General features: G+C 46.1%; 1 protein-coding gene across 6 annotated transcripts in view; it reads left to right on the top strand.

Annotated features, from left to right (window-relative positions):
* cald1a (caldesmon 1a) overlaps window positions 1-27,329 on the top strand; it is a 51,834-nt gene extending 24,505 nt beyond the window's left edge. The window contains exons 2-17 of one of the 6 annotated variants that reach the window (XR_012923843.1): window positions 10-95; window positions 7,993-8,130; window positions 8,854-9,220; window positions 9,334-9,366; window positions 10,119-10,292; window positions 11,951-12,066; window positions 13,353-13,620; window positions 15,342-15,479; window positions 18,657-18,700; window positions 18,844-18,919; window positions 19,403-19,543; window positions 20,373-20,468; window positions 21,693-21,761; window positions 22,011-22,064; window positions 23,125-23,161; window positions 25,603-27,329. Coding sequence is in view for 5 of the 6 variants with exons in the window: in XM_076012033.1 (XP_075868148.1) it covers window positions 19-95; window positions 7,993-8,130; window positions 8,854-9,220; window positions 9,334-9,366; window positions 10,119-10,292; window positions 11,951-12,066; window positions 13,353-13,620; window positions 15,342-15,479; window positions 18,657-18,700; window positions 18,844-18,919; window positions 19,403-19,543; window positions 20,373-20,468; window positions 21,693-21,761; window positions 25,603-25,668 (1,803 nt within the window). In the remaining variant the exon portion in view is untranslated. The remainder of the gene's footprint in view (window positions 1-9; window positions 96-7,992; window positions 8,131-8,853; window positions 9,221-9,333; window positions 9,367-10,118; window positions 10,293-11,950; window positions 12,067-13,352; window positions 13,621-15,341; window positions 15,480-18,656; window positions 18,701-18,843; window positions 18,920-19,402; window positions 19,544-20,372; window positions 20,469-21,692; window positions 21,762-22,010; window positions 22,065-23,124; window positions 23,162-25,602) is intronic. The other 5 variants (XM_076012035.1, XM_076012036.1, XM_076012033.1 and 2 more) reach the window with 5 other exon arrangements.
* Window positions 27,330-27,535: the final 206 nt, after the last annotated feature.

Raw genomic sequence — 27,535 nt, 5'->3', positions numbered from 1 at the left:
CCCTTGCAGGTCACAGTCATGGAGGAAATGGACTTCGAGAGGCGCCGGGAGCTGAGGAGGCAGAAGCGCGAGGAGATGCGCCTGGAGGCCGAGCGGTAAGACCTCGAGGAAGTTCCACGTCGTACCTGTCCGCAAACTCCCGCTCTTTGAAAGCACCGCTCGGCAAATACTGGCGTCCTCCAGCGGTGCGACGAACGGACGCAGCTTGGAGACACGTCCGATCAGCAACGCGATGACCTTTAAGTGGAAATGTGCAATCTCTAACCTCCACCCCATCCAGCCTCTTTTTTTCCAATTTTCTCTCCTTTTTTTTGTGAAGTGGCTTTGGTGAAAAGGGGGAAATTGACCAAACCAGAGTTCATTCATCAAATTGATTTTGTGCGGTCAAAGGAAAAGCTGAAAAGGGGGGATTTTATAGGCGTTTTTGGTTTGGTGAGGGCCTTTTCACACTGGAGTGTGCTCATTCACTCTCATTGAAGGGCGAGAGCGATGCGGATGCAGATATCCGCCAAGGTCGCCCTGCTGTTTTGATGGACTTGCTCCAACACTGATGAAAAACGAGCTGATTTGATGCAGAATTCAAGTGTTTCCTGCACAATCACCCCGCAATGTTTCTGGCGCCACAAACGCAGCCCTTAGCTGGAGGTGACGCGGCAATTGTCCCGTCTGAAACGAAGGCCTCACATCAGCTGTGCTGGCTCGAGGTCATGCTCCTTCCTCATAAAACTCAGGGTGAGGTCATTCATCCAGAATCTTTTTTGTTTTATTTTTCCCCTATTTGGAGCGATTTGGAGCGCCACATTGTTTTTGCTCTGTGAATGGTTCGCATTAAGTCGAAACCCCTTTGAAATTCCGTCCAGCACAGTTCACGGCCGCCCGGTAGCGCATCGCCGGAGCTGCGTGAGCAGTGCCATCAGCCAATAAATTACCAGAAAACAGACCCGCGTGCCTATTGGATGTCTGTGGTGCGCAGCAGCCGGGTTAAGCATGTACACCGTCCTTTCATGTACATATTGGGGCGAAAATATTGCTGCATTCCGCAAGTAGATTGGCCTCTTTGTTCATGTAGGGGAACTGAAAAAAAGGCAGCAAAAAGTCCAATACACGGTACACGACTGTCGCCTGGCGTCATCACCCTATAAAACTGCCATAGCACGAAAGCCAAAGTGGAATTATTGAGTGTTTCTATTAAAAAAGGCAAAATAAAAAATAACATGATTGAATTTCAAATGCTGCGATGAACTGGCGACTTGTCCAGAGTGTCACCCTGCCTTCACCCTAAGACAGCTGGGAGAGGCTCCAGCAGACCCCCGTGACCCTGAATAGGAATAAGCGGGTATAGAAGATGAATGAATGAATGAATGATTTTCAAATGTTATCACTCCTTGTTAGGTCTGTTTTGGTTTTTACTCACCCCAGAAAGGGGATTTCCTCAATAATGCAACGATTCCTTCATGCCGGTTGCTAACTTTCTTAGCCCTGCGGCCACGTGCACGAGGTTCAAGCATTGAGGTGATGAGTAAGGCAGTTGCAAAAACTCAAACTTTGAAAACTTAAGAAGACTAAAGGAAGGTATCATGTTGGAGATGAAGTTATAACGTCCGCCGTCAGCTCCCTCATCATCCGACCTGAATGTTATCAAGTCTGTCACTGTTTTGCTTCGGGAAACCTCAGAAAACCTCGCTGATGAGTATTTTTAGAAGCATTCGTGCTACCTGAGCAAGATAAAATCAAGGAGCGAAGGAAGAGATAAGCCGTCGCAACCGTGTTCGGAATTAACATTTTTGTTTTAGCTCGGAGGTCCGTTTTGCTGGTGGCTGTTTACTCCATCCGAGAGGCAATCATTTCTCCTGGCACGCCAGCCCTCTTATTGATGAAAGATTTTCCCTGCTGCGGCGTTCTCCATCTTTGCCAATATATTGAAACAATCAATATTTACATGCCCCTCTTGGCGGGCTTAGTCAGAACCACATGTTGGCTCACTGGCCGGTCCTCAATTCAGCCACCAATGGCGAGGGGAGTGGGACCGTATAATAACTGCTGTCGGGATGCCAAAATTCCGAAGCCATTATGAGTGTTTACCGGCCAGCTCTCCACGAGCTGTTTCCGACACACTGGGACTGTGGGAGTGTTTGTGCGCAGGGATTCGGGTGGCCGTTCAAGAGTTTACTCTAGTGTGCACGTGTTTTTTTGGCTCCATACCAAGTGATAAGGTTTGACGAGCTAGCTTAACTTGCTCAGTAAAGCATACGCACAGTGCAGTACATCTTGGAGCATGCTTGATCGCGATAGCTATAAACGCTACAGACTTACATTGGGATTTACATTGGGAGCCATGAAAGCCAATGAAGGTAAATTCCATGGAAGTAGTTTGTACTCAATGGCCACTGGTGAATGGCACTGCTAGCAAGCCAACCCTAACCCTAACCCTAACCCAAATGCTAGCTAGCTGTTATGGAAGGGGTTCACGAAAAACCTACTCGAGCTTAAGGCATAGCATATAAGATTTGGTAGCATCTAAACTGATCAAAATGGCCACTTCCCTACAAATGGACCCAGACTAACATAAATATTTATTATCATTACCAAGTGAAGACGCAGCATTTACTTGTTTTTAGCGATAGCGAAAACAAACATTTCTATTTTTTTATGCCCACACGTCGTCAAAAGATCCCGCTAAGTTTTGCACAACGGCCCTCTTGTTGTCTAGATTACACGCTGTTGTGACCCACAAGTTGATGGCTCCGATGGCTGCACAAGTAAATATTATCCAACTGGGTTTTTGCATTAGCGCGCTATCGCTTGGACTTGTGGAAAACACTGTCAGTTATGGTTTAAAGAACTCGGGTTGTTGTTTGATGCCGAGGTGGGCAGTTGGTTTCCTCCGTCTCTTCTTGCCCTCCTCCCGCCGAAGGCCACACACAAACGTTCCACCCGAGTCCCCCTCTCCTCCTCCCCCACCCCCCAACGCTCTGCCCCGGATTCTCACACTCTGCACGCTGCTCGTCTCTTCGCTAAAGTACACAGTCACACAGGAATCTCTTGTTTTACCCCCTCAACGCCCCCAAAAAGGAGAGCTCACAGATGTGGAATGTTCCCAGTCGATTCGCTGACCAGAGGCTATCGTGCGTTTCGCTAAAAATAGTTCAGTTGCGCTTAATAGCGCGCAAAGACGAGACTCTGTCGCACGCTTGCGAACGCACTCGGCTGTCCCAGCTCAAAACATTGTGTTGTTTTTGCGCTAAAGGCCCAGCGCAACACTTTGTCAAGTGCACTTATTGGCCGTCGCGCCTTACTGGGTTAGATAAGGAGATTAGCCGCTTCGCTCACCCTAGAAAAATACATCCTCGCATGACCTCCAGTAAACCCACAACTTGCTATTTTACCTTTTTACTTTTTCTTTCCAGAACTGTCTGCGTATGTTTAAAAGTTTTTTTTAAAAAAAGGTGCCCCGATGTCAAACTGTACATATTTTCGCAGCTTGGTTAAACATACAGCGATGCTTTTGGAAAAGACTTCCATCTGCGATGTCCTTTTTTGGAAGGCTCTTTTTTTCCCTCTTGTTGCTATTTTCCGTTGCTCTCTTCCTCCGCCTCCTTCTTTTCTTGTCATCATCCATCTCCCTCTTTTTTTTTTGTTTGTCCCCTGGGTGTCGCTGCCTCTGTGTGTTCCTCTCCCCACACTCTGCCCCCCCATCTCCCTCCGCTGCTGTCCTGAACCCCGAACTCGTCCTCCTTCGCTTCCCCACATTCTTCTCATTCTCCCCCAAACCTCCAACTCTCCTCCTCCTCCTCCTCTTCCTCCCCCTCCGCCTCCTTTCTTCCTCCTCCGCCTGCCTCTCTCACTTCCACAAATCCCTCCTTCTCAACTCCACTGTCCGCACTCCTTTTGATCCCCCTCCCCCCCGTCCCACTTTTGCGTGTTTTTTACCAGTTCTTCTTTTTCTTTTTTCTTTCTTCAAATTGCCCTCTGTGCCACCTCTCGCAGTCGCTCGTCCCCATTCCGGACACGTTGTTGAACGCGGCCCTGTTCCCCGGCTCGGGTGGGGTGGTGGTGGTGGTGGTGGGGTGGCTCAGGAAATAACACCCATCCTTTCGTGAATGAGCCGAGCCAAAGAGTCCCCGCCCAGGCTGCGAGCTGCCGCTCCGAACACGACCCGGCCGAGGATTTTAAAACCTTTGGGTTCTGTCAGGAAAGGAGGGGAAGCTGCAAAAATACCAAAAAAAAAATTTAAAGCTTTTTTTAAAAAAAAAACGCCATTATCTCACTTTTTTCCCCCGTATTTCCAATTAAGCACTTTGTATAAAAAGTGCTTTAAAAGTCAAGTTTGAATTGATTTGATTTGCTATGGGCGCAGATGTTTTCATGTAGAAGATTAAAAAAATGTCACTTTTCATGATATTTTATTGTATTTTTAAATTTTTTGCCGGAGTTGAGTGAAGTGCAGTCTGATGCTACTCACAACTGTGCGCTATTGGAAGTGGGCCCAGCGGAGAGCAGGGTGGGGAAGGCAGAGCGAGGGGGCGGGGGGGGGAAGGTTTGGGGCTGACAGTCCAGTGAGGCCAGCGTGGGAATGGGTCAGCATCTCTGACAGCCCCAACCAAAGGCCCCGCCCCTCTCTCCCGTCCTCCCCTTCCCTCCCTCTCTCCCGTTCTCAGCTTCTCTTCTGCCCGGGGGGGGCGTCCAGTCTTTTCTCATGGGCCCCTCCTCCCCCACGCCGCCGCCAAATTGTTTTCACTGACATTTCTGAGATATTTCACTTTAAAGAAAATATTTGGACGTTTTTTCCGCCACCTCTTCCCCCTCCCCCCAGAACTCCTCCCCCCTGCCCCCCTTCTTTTTCCGCCACCCCCCCCTTTTCCCTGCCCGCCCGCATTCCCGCCGTCAGCCGTTCTGTCGGCGGAGAGCTCGGTTCGGATTTTCGACACCCGCAGGTGCGACGCGACGCGCGGGGGAAAGGTCGTCGCCGCCCGAGATAAAGTCTGCAGATTTGTCCCTTTTCCCATTACGCCCCCCCCACACCCCATCCACTTCCCTCCGTCCTCTTCTTGCTCTTTCCCCTCCTCATTTTTCTCCCCCCCTGCCGTATCGCCTTCCCATATCTCCCCATATTTCCGTGTCAGTATGCTGATAGAGTTTGGGGCCTCGCTAAAGGAGCGGGATATTAAATCTAGCCTGTAGCCGTGTGTGTGTGTGTGTCTGTGTGTGTCTGTGTGTGTCTGTGTGTCTGTGTGTGTGTGTGTGTGTGTGTGTGCGCGCACGCACGCTTTCTCCAGCCAAGCCTGTGATTGACAGGAATGCTAATTCAGCTTTTAGGAGTTTGTTCTTCTCTCCCTCCTGAGGAATATTTAACCCTGAGAGTGTCGCCGCCGCCAAGGACTCTTTTGTTTCTTTTTTTAGCTGTTGTCATTTTGTCTTTCTCACGACATTACAGTTCCGTTTCTGGAGCAGCGCAGTCCTTCGGGAGTTAAGGAAGTTTTTTTGGGGTGTTTTTTTTTCTGTTTCTGTTTCCCCCTCCTTCTTATTCTTCTTCTTCACAGAAACAACACACCGCTCAGGCATTTTAAATAAGGGTTAATGTTGCAGGTGCACGCAGTTGACGTCTACTGGAGTGTTGAAAGGAATGAAAATTTAAGCAAAACTTATTTTTGAACAACGCGACACATTCTTTTCTTTGAAGAAGCAGAACACAGACTTTGGCGCCTTTTGGCTGCGTCGTAAAACACGCTAACCTTGTAGCCTAGCCCTAGCCTCGTAGCGTCGGCGTTTGGATAGAAGTGCGGAATCAAAGAAGCATCTTCCATCTACCATCTCTCCCGTCCCAGAGAAGATGAAGAAGACGACACCAAAGGTCGGGGGTCTGACGTGCATCATGCATGTAGCCGCAGCCCCCGTTGACGTCAGGCGGCGAAGGAAATGCGGCGCTTTGGAAAGTTATCCCCAGAAAATCCAGTAAAGTCAAGATCTCCTTCTGTTAATAATGCCGCCCCTCCACGTCAGATCTTGTACTCACCCCCCCCCACCCCCCCTTTGGTTGTAGCTCGTTGCCACGAGCCTGTCTAATTCTGTTCCAGCTGCACTGAGCTAATCTCCCAGACTTTGGCCCCAGCGCTGGAGAAAGACCTCAACTTGCAATCAAGCTTAAGCCCATAAGTACACGGTAGCGTTCCTCCCCCGGCCGAGGCTGAGAACACTGCAGTTGTGTCAGCGCTGGCATGGCGTCGTTCCCCCGTCGCCTCAAAGCGTTTAATAAAGACGCACATAAATTCACCGTGCATCTGCTTTGGATCCCCCCTCCCCCCTCCACCGATCAGGAGACGGACGGTCTGTAGGTCTTGGCAGGAGAGTTGGAGACGGAGCGGCTGAACAGACGTGGAACAGTACAATTCTTTAGTGTCTGCAGTAAAGAAAAACACAAGAGTGTGAACTGAAGCGACCCCCCGCGCTCGCAACTTTGCACCTTGCTCACAATTTCCGAAGGGCGTCGTTGTCGAAACCACACCAGAATGTGTGAAAGTTAGAAACGTGCATGGAGGCAGAAAGAAAGTTTCACAAAAGCAGTTTCACTCATTTTTGGTTTCATATCGATGTGAAGTGCGTCCTCAGTGAAGTCATTGCTTGTTGTAACATTTCCAGCTAGTTTTTCAAGTAGAATGAATCATTTTTTTTTTTTTGAAAAGGGCGGCTGTGTGTCTGTAGAAAATGTTTGGAAAATTTTCCGTTGCCTGCATTTGCTTCCTTTATTTACGCTGAGCTAACCTCTTCATTTAAAAAGTGAACATGACTAAAAAAATGGAAAAATACATCATCACCAATTTCAAAAAGTGCAGTTGGCGTTTGAAGTATTTTTTTTTTCTCAAGCACTCGCACACAAGTCCGGCTCGCTCTTATCCAACACAAACGGAGCCCCGCTGCAGTTTCTCCAGCTTCCCTCTTATCCTCCATCCGAGCTGCCTGCTGTTTCTCCAGACTTGGGCTTTTTCCCTTCTTTTTATCAGCGTTGGAAAACTGCAGCTACGATAAGAAGTATTGGTAGCTCCACAGCTGACAGGCCAGCTTGATAGGAGAGAAGGGAGATAGAAAAGAAAAGAGAGGAGGGGGGAAATCCAAATCCTCCAGGTTTGGTCGCTGTGATGATTACAAGCCAATTTAAGGGATTGTTCCCTTTTGAAGTTTTGTGAGGGGGAGTCGGGACCTCGAACCAAATGATTAGCCGGCCCGGCGGCAAATCCAACATACGTCCCGTCGACTTTCCTGACTCGGCACGTTGTCGTTCTCTTCGCTGGCAGAACCATATGAGCCTGCAGGGAGGAACGCAATGACAATCAGGCCCTTAAAATCTGGACTGAAATAAAGCAGCACTTTGTATCCATTTGCCCACTTTTGGTCGCTCTTTTTACTCACAGACACGGAACGGTACATTTTTGAAGGATCTATATTGGTCCAGGATCTCTCTGAAGGATCTCCATGTTTATGGTATATACTTCCTTTATTTGAATAGCTTATCAGATTTTTTTTGTTTGGAAATTTACAAGTCTGTGATTACATTTAATCCAAAAGCCTGTCACCAGGAATTTGTCTGTGATTTGTGATTTCCTACGGATCCTTCATCCAACGGGACACAGTCGTACATTTACAAATAGATTTGAAAACAATTATATGTGTTTTTGAAAGGTCAAGTTTGGGTGAGAGGATGTCTTAAGCATCCTTCAAGTTGAAGGATGCAGTGCCTGATGGCCGTTTCAGAAGGTAATCGATGAAGACAGCTTGAAGACAAATTACAGTATTATTTTTTAAGATTAATTTTGTATCTGCGGTCTCTTAATTGTTGTGAAGTATGTTCACCAAGGAGAAGTGAATCGCTTCTTCATCTGGCATCCATACATAGCAGAAATGGTCTGTCAGTTTTTGTGTCCAGAACTTCTGTTTCCTGACATTCTAACAGGATATTTTTGTTTATTTGTTGTTTTTTTTTTTCTTCGTGTCCTCCAGGATGGCCAGGAACGAGGATGACGAGGAAGAGGCGGCCCGCGAGAGGAGGCGCAGGGCGCGACAGGAGAGGCTAATGAGCCGCGAGAGCGAGGAGCCCAGCGGACAGACGGACAGTGTGGTGACCGCCAACAGCCACAGGTGACACAGACACACATCAGCAGTGACTACCTACAACCTCCTACTCTTTTCCCAAATGAAGGAAACAGCATTTCTGTGTCTTTTCCCCTATATTTTCAGTGCAGATCTTGAGAGGCCCGGCATTGCATTTTTGCAGAATTATCAACAAATGTATTGTTTCATTAATTTAATTTAAATTTAAGGTTAAGTGTGTCATATTTGGGATTGTCGAGAAGAAAAAGCAACATCAAGTAATTACATTTTAGATTGCAGCGCTCTTACACTTAAGTCCCCTTAGGGTCTCCATACTTTCCCTCTCCCAAGCTTGCCAGTGAACTACGGTGGCCTGCAAGCACAAACCTCAATACCTCGTCCACCTTCTTCTCTGTTGGTTTATTTGAGGAGGCCAGTGTTCACCCTAAATAAGAAACGTGCTGTCAGGCAGCTGGATTGTCCACATCAGGCTTCCTTAGAAATATGGCAGTGCAAGATGGCGGCTAACTGGGAGCAAGACCCTTGACTTATGGATATTCTCAGACATATATATATGAGAACCGTTTCAAGGGCAGGAAAACAAAATTACTTTTATGTATGTATTTTCAGTGTATTAAGGTTTTACCAATATAAAAATCATAAAATACGCCACATATTACACACAAGATCAGTTAGTACAGAATGTGAACTTGAATACCCGCTTCCTCCTTCCTTCCCTTCCTCCATCCCTCCCTCCCTTCCCACCGCCAGCGTGACAGAGACAGCGAGCAGGCCTTACGGCGCTGACGACGAGGACCAGGCGCTACAGGAGCGCATGGCCAAGCGCGAGGAGAGGCGGCAGAGGCGCCTGCAGGAGGCGCTGGAGCGACAGAGGCTGCTGGACGCGGCCGCCGAGGGCGGCAACGGCGGCGTGGCAGCGGCGGAGGAAGAGGTGGAGGAGAGCTCGTCATCCCGCCGCAGGGGGCGCTACCGCGACTCCGAGGAGGCGGAGGAGAAGGTGGAAACAGTCGAGGGAGGAGGCGGAGCCCCGCAGGTCGTGGAGGAGGAGCAGGAGGAGGAGCAGAAAGTGGAAGTAGTGGTGGAGGAGACAGCCAGGAGATCTCGCTACAGGGAGGAGGTGAGTCCGAAGCCAAGGCGGTTGTTTTGTGTGTTTGTGTGTGTGTGTGTGTGTGTGTGTGTGTGTGTGTGTTCAGGCAGTGGAACAGCAAATTGTGTCGCTTGTTTCTGTAGGAGCCGAGCGAAGAGCCCGAAATCCAAACTCAGGTAGGCTGAGACGGGCTGCCGGTTTTCTTTCTTCTTTTTTATTCCCCTCTTTCTTGAACATCCCTCGACCTTTATCTTGAAACTGTCATCGGAACTTCAACTTAAAGTTCTTGTTATGTGGAACGAGTTGGTGAAATCAATGCAGTCAACTTTTTCTGTGTGCACGTGTGTTAAATGAGCAAGTTTTAATGCTGTAAATTTGATGTGTTGTTCACAATATATTACTCTGCCGCTGTCCTCTTGGCCAGGTCTAACTTGAAAAATAGAAGTTTGATCTCAATGGGACTAACCTGGTGAAAGGTCAAGTGTGTAATATGTGGAGATTTTGGAGAAGAAACAGCAATATCGAGTGGTTACATTTCACTCTCCCCTCCCCCTCCTCAGCTTGCCAGTGAACTACGGTGGTCACCCTAATTACAAAACGCGCTGTCAGGCGGCCTGGATTGTTCACACCGGGCTTCCTTAGAAATATAGTGGTGCAAGATGGCAGCTAACTGGGAGCAAGACCCTTATTGATCTATGTATATTCTTATATATACAGTACATGAGAACCGGCAGGAGGGCAGGAAAACCAAATTACTTTTGTTCTACTGCCATTAAACACTTCTATTAATGTATTTATGAACAATATATTGAGGTTTTACCAATATAAAAATCATAAATGAAGCCAAATATTACACACTGGACCTTTAAATGAAGGTTAGATGAAATAAAAAAAAATCTCAAAGGCCCCCCGTGAACCTTTGTCACAGGAGCCTGCAGGCAGAAGAGGAGGAGAAGCGCGTTCAGTAGTCAGCGACAGCGTAAACCAGGTGGAGGTGGCAAACTCAGAGGAGATAGTAGCGGCCGAGGACGGCGGCGTAGATGTCGAGTCTTTGACCGTGGAAGAGGACAGTGAGGTAGCTGAGATGCTGCGGGATAATGAGGTACCATCCCAGGGGTAAGGGATTCAGTGGAGGTGTGATGCACGGCCACCCCACCCCCGGTAACTTCAGTGTCGGCCACTGTAAATAAAGAAGGGTTTCAGTTTGAAGAGCAAACCCAGAGAATCGCTGCAACAATGTGACCATAACACTGAAATTACCGCCACGCTTCTGTGTTGTTTTTTTGCCGTTGGCGGGGGAGGACGAGGAACGCAGTGGCCCTCGGCTCGCCCCCCCGCCCGCCCACAGAGTGCCCACCGTGTGTTTTTTCTTCCCTCTGCATGCTCCACTCCAAACACTCCAACACTGGCTGAAAAGATTGGGGGCGGGGGAGGGGTGGGGTCCTCACTTGAGATAAGAGCTGTCGGAGTAATGAGTGTCTACTTCCAGTCAAAGGTTGTTGGTTTTTTTCAACACCAGAGTAGGTCACATTTGCTCGGTCGCTCATTGTCAAAGTGCTGTTTGTTCACGAACACCAAATCCGTGGGCGCGTGTCAGGTCAGTGGATCCCATTCAGCAGGAATTCTACCCCTGTCAGTTTGTATCACTGGTACAAATTGACCTGATCTACACTACCAGTCAAAAGTGTGGACACACCTTCTCATGCAATTTTTTCTACACTGCATATAGATACTAAAGACATCAAATATATGAGCAAGATATATGTACTTTATGTACAGCAAACATATTAAATAACTCTAAATATGCTTTTTATGAAAGGTGGCTATTTTGAAGAATTTCAATATAAAAAGTGTTTGAGTTATTTTACACTTTTATTGTTTCCTACATAATTCCATGTGTGTTCATACGTAGTTTTAATGCCTTGAGTGAGAAACTGCAATGCCAATAGTCATGAGAATGAAAGAACATTAAATGAACACGGTGTGTCCAAACTGTTGACTGGTGGTGTATACCAGACCTCAACTCAATGCATGCTCACATCAGACTTGATCTTCACCAGGTCTGGACAAACAATAATAATGGATTGGCTTTATATAGCGGTGTTCTAGGCACTCAAAGCACTTTACATTGAACCCATTATCCATTCACACCACCTTCACACTGGTGGTGGTGGAGCTCCATGTGAAGCCTCAGCTGCCCTGGGCAAGACTGATGGAAGCGTCACACAGCCCCTCCGACCACCACTAAACATTCACTCACATTCATAGGAGGCAATGTGGGTTAAGTGTCTTGCGCAAGGGCACAACGAGGGACTGGGATGGGGTGGGATTTGAACCGCCAACCTTTCGGTCATTGGACAACCCGCTCTACCTCCTGAGCTACAGTCGCTCAAATGTCATCAGCGTCCACTTCGAGTGAAAGGCTGTTATTGTTTTTTCACACCAGAAAAGATTTTTTCCTTTTTCTTTTGCGGACACAAAAACGGGCGCCTTTGCGGAGAATCTTTGTGAAGGCGGATGGATGTCTTGACAAGCGCATCGATCAAGACGAAGTCGCTGTGTGACCTTCTCTCGTCATTAATAATACACGATGCTTTGACTGGCAGTGGACACACTGGGGCTCCGGTGATCTCGGTTCTGCGGAACTCCCGGTCGTCGTTGTGGAGTGGACGCCGCGTCGCCCCGTGTTCCGATCTCGCCTTTCACTGCCGCGTTCGCCTTTCACGCCTTCGCTCACTGTTGCTCCTTTTTCCTGAGCAGGTGGAGGAGAGGGAGGAGCGAGGGAAGCAGAACGGAGGGCTGTACGAGGAGGAGGAGGAAGAGGAGGAGGAAGAGGAAGCTCCCAAACAGCACAGGAAGGCGGAGAGGAGCCTCAGGTACACAGACACAGCGACAACACAGCTGAGGAACAAAGTCATCCGTTTGCTTTTGCAAGAACTCGTGGCGCTGCGATGATGTTGTGGATTCTATTAAGAACAAACTAATTACTGTATTTGCCATTTTTGAATAAAGCGTATGATTTGGAAGCGCAGCTTCCACTGGCCGATTTGGAATTTTCTGGGTGCAGCTTGACCTTAAAGTTTAGGCAAAACTCGCTATCTTAGTACGATTGCAGAATTGGATCAATAAAGACTGACGATTGAATAAAACGAAAAGGGACGTTTAACCGCGCACAAAATGAAAGATTGCTGTTCGCTAGATTTGCAGTTTCTTTGTGCGGCCATTAGGTCTAGACAGGAACTTATCCATTCTGCGGTGGTGACATTTATTGTTTGCCGCCGCTGCTCCTTAAGTAGGGAAGGCAAGTGTTGCCCCGAGGCGCTCCGCAGAAAATAACCGTAGCATATCGGAGCGTGTCGTGATTTTTAAAGGCCCAGCGCGGCGCGTTTTGCAAGGCCGCGCTGCCATAAAGTGGAATGAAAGAATGGATTTACTTGTGCGTCTGGCTGTGTAATATGATTAAACGTGACTCGCTGTTTATACATTAGTTTGGAAAAAAGCATTGATTCTTGGAGGGCAGGTGCACTTCTGGGGTGCAACTACACCTCAGAACATGAATCTGTTCTGGGTTTTGTGATCGTCACCCTGATAACGCAACTCATAAAATATACAAATACAAATACAAATAAAAAGAACAGGGGGCGAAGTTCAAGTCCACCTTTTCTCAGTTTCTGACGAGACGAGATACGCGCGATAAATCGGCTCCCGTTCGCTTTATTTGCTTTTGCAGTATCCTTTCTCACCACCGTGCGGCGCTAAATCTTAGGCGGTGGGGGCCGAGGTGTTTGGGTTGCCTGTCACCTGCTCCTTAATCCTCAGTGTGAACCACTGAGCCTGGAGGAAACCCAACCCAACGCTGCAACATTAGCTTTGGCGGGGACAACAGTTGACGTTTTGTTTGTGTCTCCACGCGTGTGTTTGCATGAAGCAAATCCGATTCCCACTGTGTGTGTGTGTGTGTGTGTGTATGTGTGTGTGTGTGTGTGTGTGTGTGTGTGTGTGTATGTGTATGTGTGTGTGCTTCAGTGCTAGTGTGCGTGTGTGTTAAAATATTCAGCTCGCATCAAATGTCAGCCGTTGAGCTCAGCTCTGTGCCCCGCTTACCTGAGTCTCCCTCTCCTTTTTTCCTTTATCTTCTGCGCGACCCGCGCTCTCGGCCCAGCCGCGGCAGCGACCGCTCGGCCGAGGCGCCGGCGGCCGACGACCAGGACGACTCGGCCCGCCTGGAGGCGGAGCGCAAGCTGGAGGAGCTGAAGCGGCGCCGCGACGACGCCGAGAGCGAGGAGTTTGAGAGGATGCGGCAGAGGCAGCACGAGGCCGAGGCCGAGCTGGAGGAGCTGAAGAGGAAGCGGGAGGACAGGAGGAAGGTGCTGGAGGAGGAGGAGCAGCAGAAGCAGCAGGAGGAGGAGGAGCGGAAGGCCAAGGAGGAGGTAAGGATGCGGGCCGATTGTTCCCTCGATTGATTTAAGCTCACGTGAGGTGAAGTTAAAGTTTTGGTCCTGACAATTTTGACAAAATCAAAAAAACAAAAATAAGTGTCTGTGTCCTTTGAGTTAAATATATACCGTCTATTGAATTGTATCTCGTAAAAAAGATTGAGTAAAATGACTAAAATGACTAAAAAAAGTTAAGATACTTAAGTTGAATCTTTACGAAAATTAATGATTTCACTTTTTTTTTCTCTTATTGGTGAAAAACACCTGTGTTGCTAATAGACCATCCATCATCTCCATGTGTCTTCCCTGATAGCGGATCCCAATTTGCCGAGGAGATATTTCCGCTGCTGTGTCACTGCATGCGATTAATCAGATCAATTTTTAACCAAGTTGGAGTTAAAGCAAAAGTTAACAAAATGAATGTTAAAATACGACAACTTCCTGGTGAACAATCTTTTCATCGACGCTATTCAAGCTTGGCCTTGTTAATCTCGCCGCTTGTCCTGGATGTCATGCAGTCCCTCTCAGCCTCACCCCCACTCAGAACCTGCACATTTCTTCTCCGTCTCCCTGCCGGCGCAAAGACCTCGACGCTTTGCATATCTCTCACTCCATGACCTCCCCCTTCCTACGCTCCACCACACAGTGCTCCTCCCCGATTGGCTCCCAGGTTCCGGCCGTTCTCACTCTTACTGACTGGCCTCCTTTGTTGATCTTGGCTCCGACCGCGGCGCCCCCTAGCCCCCCTCCCGCCCGTCTGCAGCGATCTGCCCCTGTTCCACTCCTCATGTGTAATGTTAATGAGGCCTTTTGGTTTGTAATTAAAAGATTGCCCAGAGATACAGAGAGACTAATTAACCAAGACAAGTCTGCTGGAGAGGCCTCATATACTGCCAAGCTTCGGCCATCTATTCAATACGCTGCAAACGCTCGTACATTAATTGTTTGCGAGTCGCGCAAGAAAAAGGGAAAAAAACAAAACACTGTTGACGGTCGGCACATCTCAGACTCTCCTTTTCTTTCCTGAGGCGGGCAATTACTGTTAATAAGAGTTTGCTCCGAGTAATTTAATTACTCCCCCGGCCTGATTTGTTGCATGAAGTGCCGTGTATCCATTGTGCGACGGCTGCAGCTCTGACTGTTGCATGTCACTTAGGATTTATTCATACAGTTGAAATTGTGTTTACTCTGTGGGGACTGCAATTAGGCGATGTTCACTGCTGCACAGCACAGGAAGCAGCTTCTAGTGGTTTTTATAGCAGAAACGGTACTTTTGAAGGTGAAAACTGTGTTGCCAGGTGTGCGATAATTGTTGAATTTGTCTGATAAATATCGTATGCGTACGACACTCTGGCGATGTACCGACAGTAATGCAGAATGTACGACAATTTAAACATTTGTGTGAGTCTGTCCGTCAGGAGTGGCACTCACTGGTGTTGAAAGGAGTACAATAATTGCACTTTTGTTACAATAATCCTGAATTTCCCAACGCTAAGCGGAAACCTGAGGTAGCCGAGCTGTTAGCATGAATGGAGCTAAGCGCCGCATCAGGGAAAAGTGCTGAAAGCCTCCCCACTTTCTCCCTCCTCATACTTCCAGTTTACCTCCAAAGGCGCCGCAAAGTTTGATAAGACTTGCAAAGACACGGCGCCCGCCTGCTGATGCGCGATAATCTCGCTGATCTCTGAGACGTGTCTTCTTTTTTTTTTCTTCAGGAGGAAAAGAGGAAGATGAAGGAGGAGATCGAGAGGAGGAGAGCGGAGGCAGCTGAGAAGAGACAGAAGGTGGAGGATACTACGGACGGCGAGGGGAGACCTTTCAAGTGCGTCAGCCCCAGAGGCTCCTCTCTGAAGGTCCGTCCCAAGTTTTTTAATTTATTTATTTTTTCCCCCTCACCTCACCAGCGTTATCATTTAGCTTCAAAAGTTTGTACAAAGCACAAATGTCGTTTTATCATCACAACCGCAGCGTGTTTACCACCGAGTTTGTCGACCGTCCCCTGTTGCAGCGTCTTAGTTGGAGTTAGCAGATTGCTGTTAGCCGCAGGGAGCGCCATTAGCGCGTCAGTCATTACTAGCAGATGTCACAATTATTTTCTAGCAAAGTTTATGAATCAGAACTAGCCACTTCCTAGCAAATGAGCAATTATTATATTACCAAATTGTTTTCAAGAGGTTTTATTAGTTGTAGCGATTGCTACTGTGGTGTCCAAATTGTTAATTAGCCATCACTCGCTATATTCGCTGATACATTGTTCTGCGTAAAAAAAAAATATAGCAGAATCTAGCAGTTGTAGACTTTGACTCAAGTTCTTTATTTTCCACCCACATTAGTTCTAGTTTTAGGATTAGTTGTGTGATTTTAAATAGACTTGTAAAAATTTTAATTTGTTTTCCATTAAACGTTCTCGCTAAAACGATAAAATAAGACACTTTTGAGTCTTTAAGCTATTAAGGATAAAATCACTCGCCAGTATTTTAAGTAGAATATGTTTCTCTGAGGTACTTTAAGGTATTCAAATACACATTGAACATGTGGAAAATATTAATCCCGGCAGACATTTTGCTCTTGGTTCGCAAACTGTTCAAGGGAGGCGTTAAAGCAAGTGGCCAGTAAATCAGCAACAGTTAATTTAATCTTTCAACAATAACAAAACTCTGGGGTTGAAAGGAAAAAAACTCTGAATACTTTCGAGCCGTTCAGTATTATTTTCCTTCTGCCCTTTTCAGCGGCTCTCAGCGTAATGATATTGATGAACCGGTTCTTCAAAAACCTGCAAATCCCACTTATCCGGCTGCGCTTCAAAGCTTGCGCTAAACATTGAAAATATTTGGAGAGATTAGGTACCAGATGACCCGCGCCTGCCCCTCGCGCCTCCTCCCGCTCTCTGCATGAAGTGCCGGCTGACGGAGATGAAGGTGTTTCGTCCGTTGGAGAGTTCCACTGTGAAGCCGGCGAGAAATGGAAAGACAAACGGTGCCAGCCGGTGGCCGGCGGAGGCCTACATATTTCACTGTGTTGTGGCCCAGTTGAAAAATTCTTCCGCTTCTAAGTGGCGTCTTAGTTATGTTTAAAACCTGTCAATGCGGTTAAAACGGAGCGCTGGGGATAAAAGCAGCCCCAAATAGGCTCCTCCTCCACCTCCTCCTCGTTCTCTTTGCCAGAGATAAACGCTTGTCACAGCAAGAGAACATTTAATCATCTTGAACGTGAATAATGTCTCCACTCTCGCCTAAAGCCAACTCCCACTCACACAGGGCCGAGGGAGGTTTTTTCAGACGGCAAAGAAAATTCTTATTAGCGGCGGCGGCAGCATCCAGAGGGGCCCCTTACGCTTGTGTCAAACACAACTCGTACTGTGTGCGTGTTCGCGTGTGTGTGTGTGTGTGTGTGTGTGTGTGTGTGTGTGTGTGTGTGTGTGTGTGTGTGTGTGTGTGTGGGGCAGGGTTTTTTTTTCTGAAAAGTTGTCGTTGTTACTGTTGTTGGCTGTCATCCCTCCGCCATGCTGCACTCAAAGACCCAGCTGTACTTTGTGGTCATGTTCACCGTAGGTACCTGCGTTTGTTTTTCTTCATCGTGTTTGTCGCGCCGTGTTTGCAACAAACACACAGTGTGCTCGCTTGAAATCGCACGACTGCTTTTGAACTCCAACCTGAACTTTCCCGGCTTGAGAAACCTTTTCGAACTTCTGTTTGTTTGTTTGTTTTGCTTGGTTTCCTGTCGTGTGGATGACTCAGCACAATCTTCAAACCACTTTCATACAAAATCTTGTAAGTTCAAGTGCGGCAGGCTTCCGGATTTCAACTCTCATCTTTGAAAAGCGCCAATCTGAGGCCCGTCGCCATACAACCCGGCCAATCAGCATGCTTTTGAAGAGAAGGAGGCGGGACCTGTCAGAGAAACAGGAAGCTAGCTTATAGCGCTTGTGATGCGGCAAGCGCTATAACGGTTGTAACAAATACTTGTTGTTTTTTGTGGTCACTGGAACAGAAATTACTTTACCGTAAGATTAATTGTTGTGGAAAAGTCACAATACAGAACAACTCATGTCTCCCACCGGCACGACTCCGCTCCACACGGAGCCACGGAGCCCTGCTGGGGACGCGGGGAAATGCTTCGGGTTGACAAGGATTGTACTGCACGCGGACGGTTACAGCCCTTTAAGGCCCGTCGGAGGATGGGGAATTTCCTGTCTGGAGTATTTTTGGGAACTCCCACATTCGGTAGCAGTCTAGCGCGAGCCCCTTTTTTATTCTTTTTTATTACAGGCAGGCGAGGACAGAGTCGTAACTGCGCTATTTTTTTGTTTAGGTTTTGCCATGCGAAGTCCATTTTTGTTGGCCTTTCTTAATAAACAGCCCTCCACGATTCCCACAGTGGGGAAAAAATGAAACAGGATGGAGAGAAAAAAACATTTGTTCGTCTTTCCGCACATTTTCTCAACCAACGGGAACTGACTTTGAGATAACAGCTACATAGCATGACAAAAATACAAGTTGGGCTCCACTTGTACTTAAAGACTGAAAATGAAAATGGATTTTGCCCTGAAATGACACTGAATGCTCCGCTCCTCTTGATCTTTTCAAGCAGCGTTCAAGACAATTATCCACTTCCAAGGCAGTTTTTTTAGTTGTGAAGTTGTTTTCGTCACTACTTGTTTGGGTTCCATTGATTGTCTGTCTATCTGACTGACGGACTGTCTGTCTGCCTGTCTGTCTATCTATCTGTCTGACTGTCTGTCTATCTGTCTTTCTCTCCTGTCTCTCTTCAATCTTTTTCATGTTTTTGTGTGGTTTTTCTTTCCCCTATTAATGGTTGCTTTGATTCGAGTGTCCGTGCGGACAACAGGCCTGGCAAAAAGATAAAAGAGAACCCAAGAGTGCAGACGTGTAACAGGCAGAATAAGAATAAAAAATAAAATGCCTGTTGTCCGAGGACGAAGGAGTGCAGTGTAGGCTTGCCAGTGGGAAAGACTGGTGCAGTATTTATTAACCTGGAGCTGTGTTGCCTTGTTTTTCCCCCCGTAACAGATTGGAGAGAGGGCAGAGTTCCTGAACCGGTCAGCGCAGAAAAGGTAAGAAAAAAAAAAAACTGCAAAGCTCTTAAACAGGAAATCTGGGAGTTGATGGTTTGCTCCCATATTTCACCGAGTGACCCAACCAAGGTGGATGAAAGGTGTTTTTGCTTTTGTTTTTGTTTTTTTCTCCCCCTGAGCAGCACAGTGAAGACGTCTCACTCCCCTGTGGTGTCCAAGATCGACAACCGGCTGGAGCAGTACACCTCGGCCGCTCAGGTAGATGATGCCCACATCGGGGAGCCATGCTTTCAGTCAGTTCTGCCCCTGACGACCGCTTTTGCAAGACACAATTCTGTGTTAAAAAAAAAAAAAAGATTGGCATCTCGCAAAAAGAACATCGTGAGTGACTGCGATCCAAATGAGATTTGAGCGATTCAGAGGGCCGAGAGCCGCGACTTCAGTTGCGTCTGCGAACTGCCAATCTAACCGTTCCTGGAAGCGCTCCCGTCCGTGGCTCGCTAAAAATACGACTTCAGCTGCCGTCCTGGCTGCGGACGTCGGGCCCCAGAGACGCCCCGTGTTGCGTCCCGCTCCCAAGCATCCAGAACAAATCGGCCTTATCGCTCCTAATTAGAAACCTTATAAATCATCACCGTGTCTGTTCCTCCCTGAAGGATTCAAACGGTCTCAGAATGCTCTCCACAGGACTGTTGTTGTTGTTTCCTGAAGAGGCCCCGTCCGGTTTTTCCCTGTCCGCAGAGGGAGAACAAGGAATCCCGGTCCCCTCGCTCCGGCGCCGTGGACCTGCCCGTGGTCACCGACAGCATACGGAACATCAAGAGCATGTGGGAGAAGGGCAACGTGTTCAACTCGCCAGGGGGCGGCGGCAGCCCATTCAAGGTACGAGGATGCTGGCAGAGGTGGCAAAAGCAGTCTCATTCTGTACTTTAAAAAAGGTATGGATACTTTCGTGTCAAAAAATACTCGTGAAAGTACTGTAATAACAGTGAAATTACTCATTCAACTACCTCAGCTAAAGTAAGTGTTCAGAAAAGTACTTCAGTAAAAAAAGTGAAAATGTTTTTTTTTGTTTTTTGCATTAATGAAACAATACATTTGTTGATCATTTTGCACGAATTAAGAAGTTGACGCTTTAAGAAGATGACACTTTTAATAACAATAGCCAATGTTATTTTCTACATGTTTATTATTCTTATACTGAAAATGTACTCAACAGTGACCCCAAAAGTCCTCTCTGAAATATGATGATCCAGTTATTCTATAGTATATTGAACTGCACACCAGCAGAGTTGGAATAGTTCCACTTCAAGCAACAACAACTATGACAATAAATTAATTACTTTCAGAAATCCAACAGAAATTATTTTGAATACTTTTAAACACAATAGTAACAGGCATGCTTTTCCACTGTAAGAAGGAGAAAGTACATATGTTTGTGTACAAAGGAAAGAGTAAAAGTAAAAAGTTGAAAAATCTACTTCAGTACAGCAGCAAAGTATTTGTACTTCATTAGTTCCCACCTCAGGGGAAGGGAGGTTCGCAGAGACAGAGAGAGAGAGCGAGAGCGAGGGGGTGGGGTGTGGTGGGGTGGCGGGGGCGGGGCGGTGGGGGGGGGGGGAGCGCTTCCTGCCACTTCCTGTCCTGAACTCGAGCCTGACTTTTTTTGGCCTCTTTTCTTTCTTTCTTTAATTTTTTTTTTTTCAAACAGGAAGCAGCTGTGATGAAGACAGGCGTGGCGGGCCGCATCAACGAGTGGCTGAACAAAACCCCGGAGAGCGGCAAAACGCCAGGAGGAAGGCCAGCGGTAGGGCGGAAGGAAAACACGGTTCACACGGTGCAAGCTCAGGAGAGGCAGCCACACTCATGTGTTGGGTGGAATTTCTTTTGTTTCAAATCATTTTTCTAAAAATCCATTGATAGAAAAATCCTCTGTTTTATTTCCTGTTCAGCATTCAGTCACACTCACATGAGGTTTTGGCCGTCTTTCATTTTTGTTCTTTTTTTTGAGTAGTTAAAGATTGGATTTCACAGTGTGCTGTCACTTAGTTGAACGCACCAGTTTGGCTCATATTGCATTTGAAAGAAGCACGTTATCTAGCGTCACCACAAAATGTGTATTTTTAAAGGTCAAGTCTGTAATATTTGGAGATTTAGAGGAGAAACAGCGACATCAAGAGGTTGCATTTCATATATATATGTGTATATGTATGTATATTTATATGTATATGTATGTGTATACATATATATATATATATATATATATATGTATATATATATATATGTAAATATGTATATATATATATACATATTTACATATATATATATGTATATATATATATATATGTAAATATGTATATATATATATACATATATATATATATATATACATATATATATATATATATACATATATATATATATATATATATATATATATATATATATATATATACATATACATATATATATATGTGTGTGTGTATACATATATATATATGTATATATATATATGTATATATATATATGTATATATATATATATATATATATATATATATATATATATATATATATATATATATATATATATATATATATATATATATATATTTACACACTGGACCTTTAACTTCCAGCACATTTTTTCAGGATGTTTAACAAACACTACGCATTACTTTATTTTCGGTATGAATCTGCAGTTCGGCCGCCATTGTGCGCTGCGATGCCTCCAGTCTCGTCTTCTCCCCTGACAGTGTTACTGTCCCTGTTACTGCACAGGCACAGCGTCTGCTGGTCATGTGCCTCAGCAGCAGTTGTTTTATAATCACATTCAATTCAATGCACTGGACCAAGCGAGAGTTGTTTTTTTTTTTCTTAAGAAAGAAAAGGCCTGTCTGGCACCATCTAGTGGTCATGCTGAAACACGACCCAACCTCAGTCGGCCCAGTGTATTGTGAAGCCTGTGTAATAATTTTGATGGCTGCGGCGAGTGATGCTGATTAGTCCGTGCTTGTGTCTGTCTCTGCCAGGACCTGAAGCCCGTGGACGTCACCAACAAGAGGAGTCTATGGGAAAACAAGGGCACCTCTCCAACCAAGGTACGCACCAAGTCCCCTCCAAGCCCTTTTTCCATTCGCAGAGCGGCGTTACGCAACCCCATCCCTCCCCCCAAATGAAGCGTCGACCGTTTGGAATTGCTCTGCGGTCTCGGAGGGATTTCCAGTCTGTCATTTTCTTTGCATTTCCATTATTTGTCATCTGAAAGTGCATACTTTTCTGCAAGTTGATCCGTCGGAGTATTAACGCGACCCTGCATCTGTTTGTCTTTTTTGTTTTTTTGTTTTAAGAATTCTCATAGCTAGTCGACCTGGCCGTTTAGAATCTGGAACAGGCCTGGAGAGGTAAAGGAGTTTCCCCTTTATTAAAAAAATAAAGCACTCGGCTCTTCTGCTGACACGCTGTCGACTCTCCTGCTCTTGCCGAGGCCGTCGCTGTTTACGCCTCCGTCGCTTTGTGAATATATAAGAGTTAAAGTCGATTGTGCCCTTTTTAGTATGCCATTCACTGTAAAGGTTGCCGCGTTTAAAGTTGTGCACTTTTGTCCATTTTTGTCAATACTGCTAATGATGCTTTACATTTAGAATGAAAAGAAAGCCCACAGGGGGGCTCTGTGGAATCAAACCAGCGGTAACGGCAGTAGCAGTGCCTCCACTTTGCTCTGCCACATTTCTTTTTTTCTTCTGGTTTTCGACTGCAGCCTGGACCGAAGCTCGGTCACTGCTTTGTTTGCGTCCGCGAGCGGCCGTGGCACGTCACCGCTCCTTCACCCTGGCTACCGCCGCACCACCGCTGCCTGCTCCACTTCACTGTCTGTGTCGCCTAAGTGCTTTCCAGATTTCCGAAATCCACCTCATTTCGGGTTCCCGGTATACGGATGCTGCTGCGATTGTCTCCGTGGGTAGTGAAAGAGTGAAACAGCACTTTTTTGTCTTGTTTGTATTTTAACAAAATAAGAAAGGAAAAAAAAATAAGCAGGAGTGTGACGTCATCCCTTCCTGCTTCAGTCTGAGCTTTCCTTCGCTCGCTGCCGGCCCTGGAAGCGGCGTGCAGTTGCTGGCTGCAGGGCCTGCAGGCCTGCGGCGGGAGCTGCGGGGCTGGAGGCGGCGGTGGTCTGCGCTGACGTAAAAAGGGCCCCCCGGACAGGAAGTGCAGCGGTTAGCGACCGTGTTATTAGCGAGACCATGGCTGCGCCGTGATGTCAGGCAAGGCAGGATGAGCTGCTGGGGTCGCGGGCGGTCGGAGGGGGAGATTTTGGGGGATTTTTTTTTTTCTTTCTTTTTTCTTCAGATGGGTGGATATTTGATCAGGAGGCGCCGCCGCCACTCGCCCTCGCTGGCTTTGCAGGTTTGTTTGCCAGTCCTGCCTTTTTTTTTCTACCTTATCGCCTCTGTGTCTTTGCAGGTGACAGGCAGAGGGGAGACCAAGTCAGTCACCAACGGTGAGTTTTCCCACAAGGCGCCTCGGCGGGTCGGCTTTCAACCGCAAAAACTGCAGGTTTAAGTGGATGTGAGGCAAAACCGACGGGGCCAAAGTAGAATTTTCTTCTGGAACAAAGAAACTCGGCCACAGCACAGCCAGTGATATCAGTTGTTTTTCTTCCCTTTTGAATCGTTTCTTGGAGTATTGGAATTATCATTGGAGTGACAATACAGAGTGATAAGCTCTTCGATTTGTAAAAGTGGCGTGCTGACAAAAAAATAACCATTCATCTGAATTCCAAAATGAAAGGACATAAAAAGGTGTCCAAGTAAACCGAGGCAGGGCTTTCAGAAAGCTTTGAAAAACACCACTTCAGTTGACGGTCGGTTTGTGTTTTCTTTGTGGTGATAATGCAAATGTGAATACAGCTCCAGACTGATTAACACTACAGCTGGCATCTTGTCAGTATTTAATGTCCACTTTTCTGACTTGTACTGGACAACACTTGAAAATTAAGAGGATAATTATTGAGGAATACACAAATCTTGTGCTCAGTAGCAGTCCACAAAAACAAGATTTTTGGACCAAGGATTTCCTACAAGGACAGATGTGAAGCCAAAACCAATCTAGCGCCCCTTGTTGGCCGGTTGTAAAAAAAATAAAAAATAAAAAATCTCTTTAAAAACCAACCTAGCAGGACTGGAGCCAAATGAACAGTGCTGTATTTTTACCAGGTGGTTTCTGTGCTTGCTACCAGTGGAGTTGTCGTCACGCTGATACACTCTGTTCACATGTTGTCTTAGCGATCGAGACTAATGTCCCAGGATCGTCCATCATCCTGTTGTCGTAAAAATTAAGGTCTCGATTACCCGACTGGGTGAAAAAAGTTCTTAAAGTTCTCAAAGTTTGGCAGCAGCATGACGATTTTTGTGCCTCCAATTAGGGTTTTGCAAAAGTTTATATTTTTATTAATATTTCAAATTGTGTTTCTTCCAAGGTCCAGGTTCTGGAGTCTGTCAATAGCACTGGAGCACTGATGAAACACTCCTCTTAGTTAGTATTTTTGGCAGCAATGTTGGCTCGCACCACTTTAAATTATACAAGAAATATAAACGTCAGTGTTGGTTCCGAGCGCTCTGGAAGCTGAAGGCGGCAGAGAGAAATGGGTTTATTGTGTTGGGCCACGTTCACACCGGATCGCACAGTGTGAGCGAGCCTGGCGGAGCTGTTGGGTCCCCGCCGAGGTTGAAAACCACCACAGCTGGACCTGACGGGGGAGTTTGACCGAAAATGAAGAGGAAGGACTGTGTTTGGTCTGACTTCAGCCCCCGGAGTGGCTGCAAGCAGGCTTTTAAAATGCCTGTGAACATCTCAGTCTGACTGAAACAAGTCGCAGAGAGAATTTCAAAGGAGGGTCGGGCTCAGTACACTACGTGTTCAGTTGATTGACCTCCTTTGGCATGCTAGCCGTTTGCACCATCATCTGGCTGATGATGGTACAAAGGTGTCTGCGGTGCGTGCACGGAGCCGTGGGGAAAACTCTCCGTACCATCTCACACCAAACGTGTTTCGAGCGAGGCGTCCAGAGCGGCGGCTCGATCGGTTCAGGCCAGGATTGCAAGATCGCGCGACAACCCAGGTAGTTTGGCGTGTGTTTGAAGAAAACAACAGGGGGAGAAAAGAATCAAAATGCAGGTATTTAAAGTATATCTGCATTTTGTTCATCATAGTTTCAGATTTAAAGTGAAATCTGCTTTTTTATTGGACGGCCAAACTGAACAGTGTTGAAGCTGATACGTCACGTTGACCTTTCACAGTAAAATACAGCACATGCAAAAGAAAATCCAGCACATTGTACGTGATAATGAAAATCAACCGGATCCACCGTGTTTTCACATCATGGACTTCCTGCCTGAATGATTCTACCTGCCGCGCTTGACACGGTCGCTACACATGAAGCATTGAAAATCAAACGGCTGCCTATTATACCAGAGTGGTGCAGTTTCACGCTTCTGGTTGACGCTTCTGAAACGGACCCCCACGCCTGGTGTGAAAATGCACACTGACTTTAATGGCCACAGATGCTTTTGATGCAAATCGGGGGTTAAAACATCAGTCAGGGACAATTTGGCAAGAAGGGGAGAGATGGTATATTGAACACCGTGTACTTTTCAGTTGACCAGTAGCCAGGACTGGCTGTTTTAGGGGACACTCTTGGGACAGATTTTAAAATTCAAAAGCAGTGAAACTATTGCTAATGCTAAAGCTAATGCTCCTCACACTAGTGGAGAAAAGACCAAGTGACCTTTGAGCTGCACGTGGCGTTAGCAACGTTAGCAGCATTAGCGACATTAGCCACTTGCTTCGGCCTCTCAGTCTTGCATTGCTAGAGCCGTAATAGCGGCAGCTGTCTGCTAACTTGTGAAGCCTCTCATGGGTGTGTTTTGTGTTTTCCACCAGGGATGGGACACTAATGTCTACGAGGAGCCTGCGGGGACCACGACAATCCGAGAGTCCACCAAATAGTCAACACACCAACACCCACACACACAAACAAATACACGCTCCCGAGAGGTGCAACACCAGTAAAAAACAAACCAGAGCAACGCTTTCCAAGCACTGTACCAAAAACAGCATCATATTTTTGTACGGTTGCAACACGTTGTGCCTTTGCACGATGAGTTCAATGATTTTTTTTGATTTTTTTTTTTGGGAGGGGGGTGAATTTCTAAAAGAAACGAAAATGCTGTGAAATTTGGACATTTTTTCTGAAACCAAGTGTCTCAAATTAATGAATGAAATCCTGCCAGGAATAAAAGCAAAGTGATTAAATTTAGATTTTATATCGACTCCGTGCCGACAGTTTTCCTAGAGACTTAGTCGCGTCCATGTTCCAAAGAGATGAATGAAATCAGTACTCTCTCTCTCTCTCTCTCTCTCTCTCCTTCTCTCTCCCTCTCTCTCTCAGACATTCTCCATCTCTCTTTTTTTAATTTATATTTAAAGCAAAAGCTTCACAGTTTTTCTATTTTATTCAACGTTCACCAGTTCAGGATAGAATTATAAGCACTTCTAGAAATTAGCTGATTTCACTTTTTATTATGTCTTACCAGTAGTGCAGCAATGGTCTGAGTAATATATGTTAGCACATGTGATGTTTTCAACATGACCTTATATTCTTATATTACGTCTTATATTCATTTTTAAGAACAATAACGGTATTTCCTGCTCTATTTGTATCCGGAAACTTCACCAAAAGACAGTTCGTTTGGACGGCTCAGTAATCAGAAGGCTCTTACTATGACTTTTACCATTTTTTTTTTATTTATGTTCCAATGTGTCGTGTCTTTTTTTTCCATAATCAAACTGTTTCTGTAGCTTTTGTACCTTTTTTGTTTCAGGTCACTTTAAAATCTTCAGACATTCCTCTTTGGAAAGGCAGGTGCACGCTGGTGCCTTCGCTGATTAAAAGAAGCTGTAGGAAATCGGCGAACCGATGAATTTATCAAATCTTTCCTTGCGCCTTGTTTTTTTATTATTGCTCCTATGCACATTTTTTTTTGTCTCTTATTTGAGGGCATACAACATTAAAAATCAGGGTGCCTGAAAACATTTAGCAGCATACAAAGGATATTTACCACTGCATAACTGTGCTGGCCTTATGATTGCAATGAAGACAGTTATGATGACAGCTAAGGTACAGCCTCAGAGCAACCAGTAGGACTTTCCTATTGTTTCCTTCATCATCTTAAAGTAGCACATTGTCTCTTCGGTTTGCCGGGGCATTAAGTGGATTGAAGTTACTGCTCAAAGTGTCTGACAATCACATTCCATGGTTCCTGAAAAGAGCAGGGGAGCTGAGACCAAAATACTTTGCAAGTGTAATTCAATGTGATGTTTCTGTTTTGTTTTTCAAAACGCTGTGGCTTCATTATTGTTGCTTCTTTTTTTTTTACCCCTTTATTTCTATTGTTATGTTTTTTTGTTTTTTTACGCTGTTTTTATTTCCATATTTAACCAGGCACTTGTCTCCCGCGTGGCGCTAATGCCTGCGCGGGAACACACTATCTGTACTCTTGCTAAACATTCCCAATGTCACACTAGTGGGCGACTTTTTCAACTGGACAAATGTTTTAAACATTGTACCTTTGGCTCAGCAACAGCAATAAAGACATTGAGGTATTCCACACTGTGTGTTGTCTCTGTGTGCGCGGGAAAGACTCTAACATCAGCCTGTCAAGTGCAGCAAAGAGACAAAAAAGCGTTGACTTAAGACGCTGGTCCAAAAGAATTTCAAAGATTTAAAAATATGAAGAATATGATTTTTAAAAAAATTGTATTATGTCCAAACATTTGACAGCAAAATTTCTGAAGTTAAGTCAAGATGGATTTG

Source organism: Nelusetta ayraudi, unplaced genomic scaffold (assembly GCF_046127955.1).
Source record: "Nelusetta ayraudi isolate G7.1 ecotype Tasmania unplaced genomic scaffold, CSIRO-AGI_Nayr_v1 ptg000135l, whole genome shotgun sequence".
In the NCBI taxonomy this organism is placed as follows: Eukaryota; Metazoa; Chordata; class Actinopteri; order Tetraodontiformes; family Monacanthidae; genus Nelusetta; species Nelusetta ayraudi.
The sequence above is the reverse complement of the archived record's forward strand: the minus strand, read 5'-3'. Positions and strand labels throughout refer to the sequence as shown.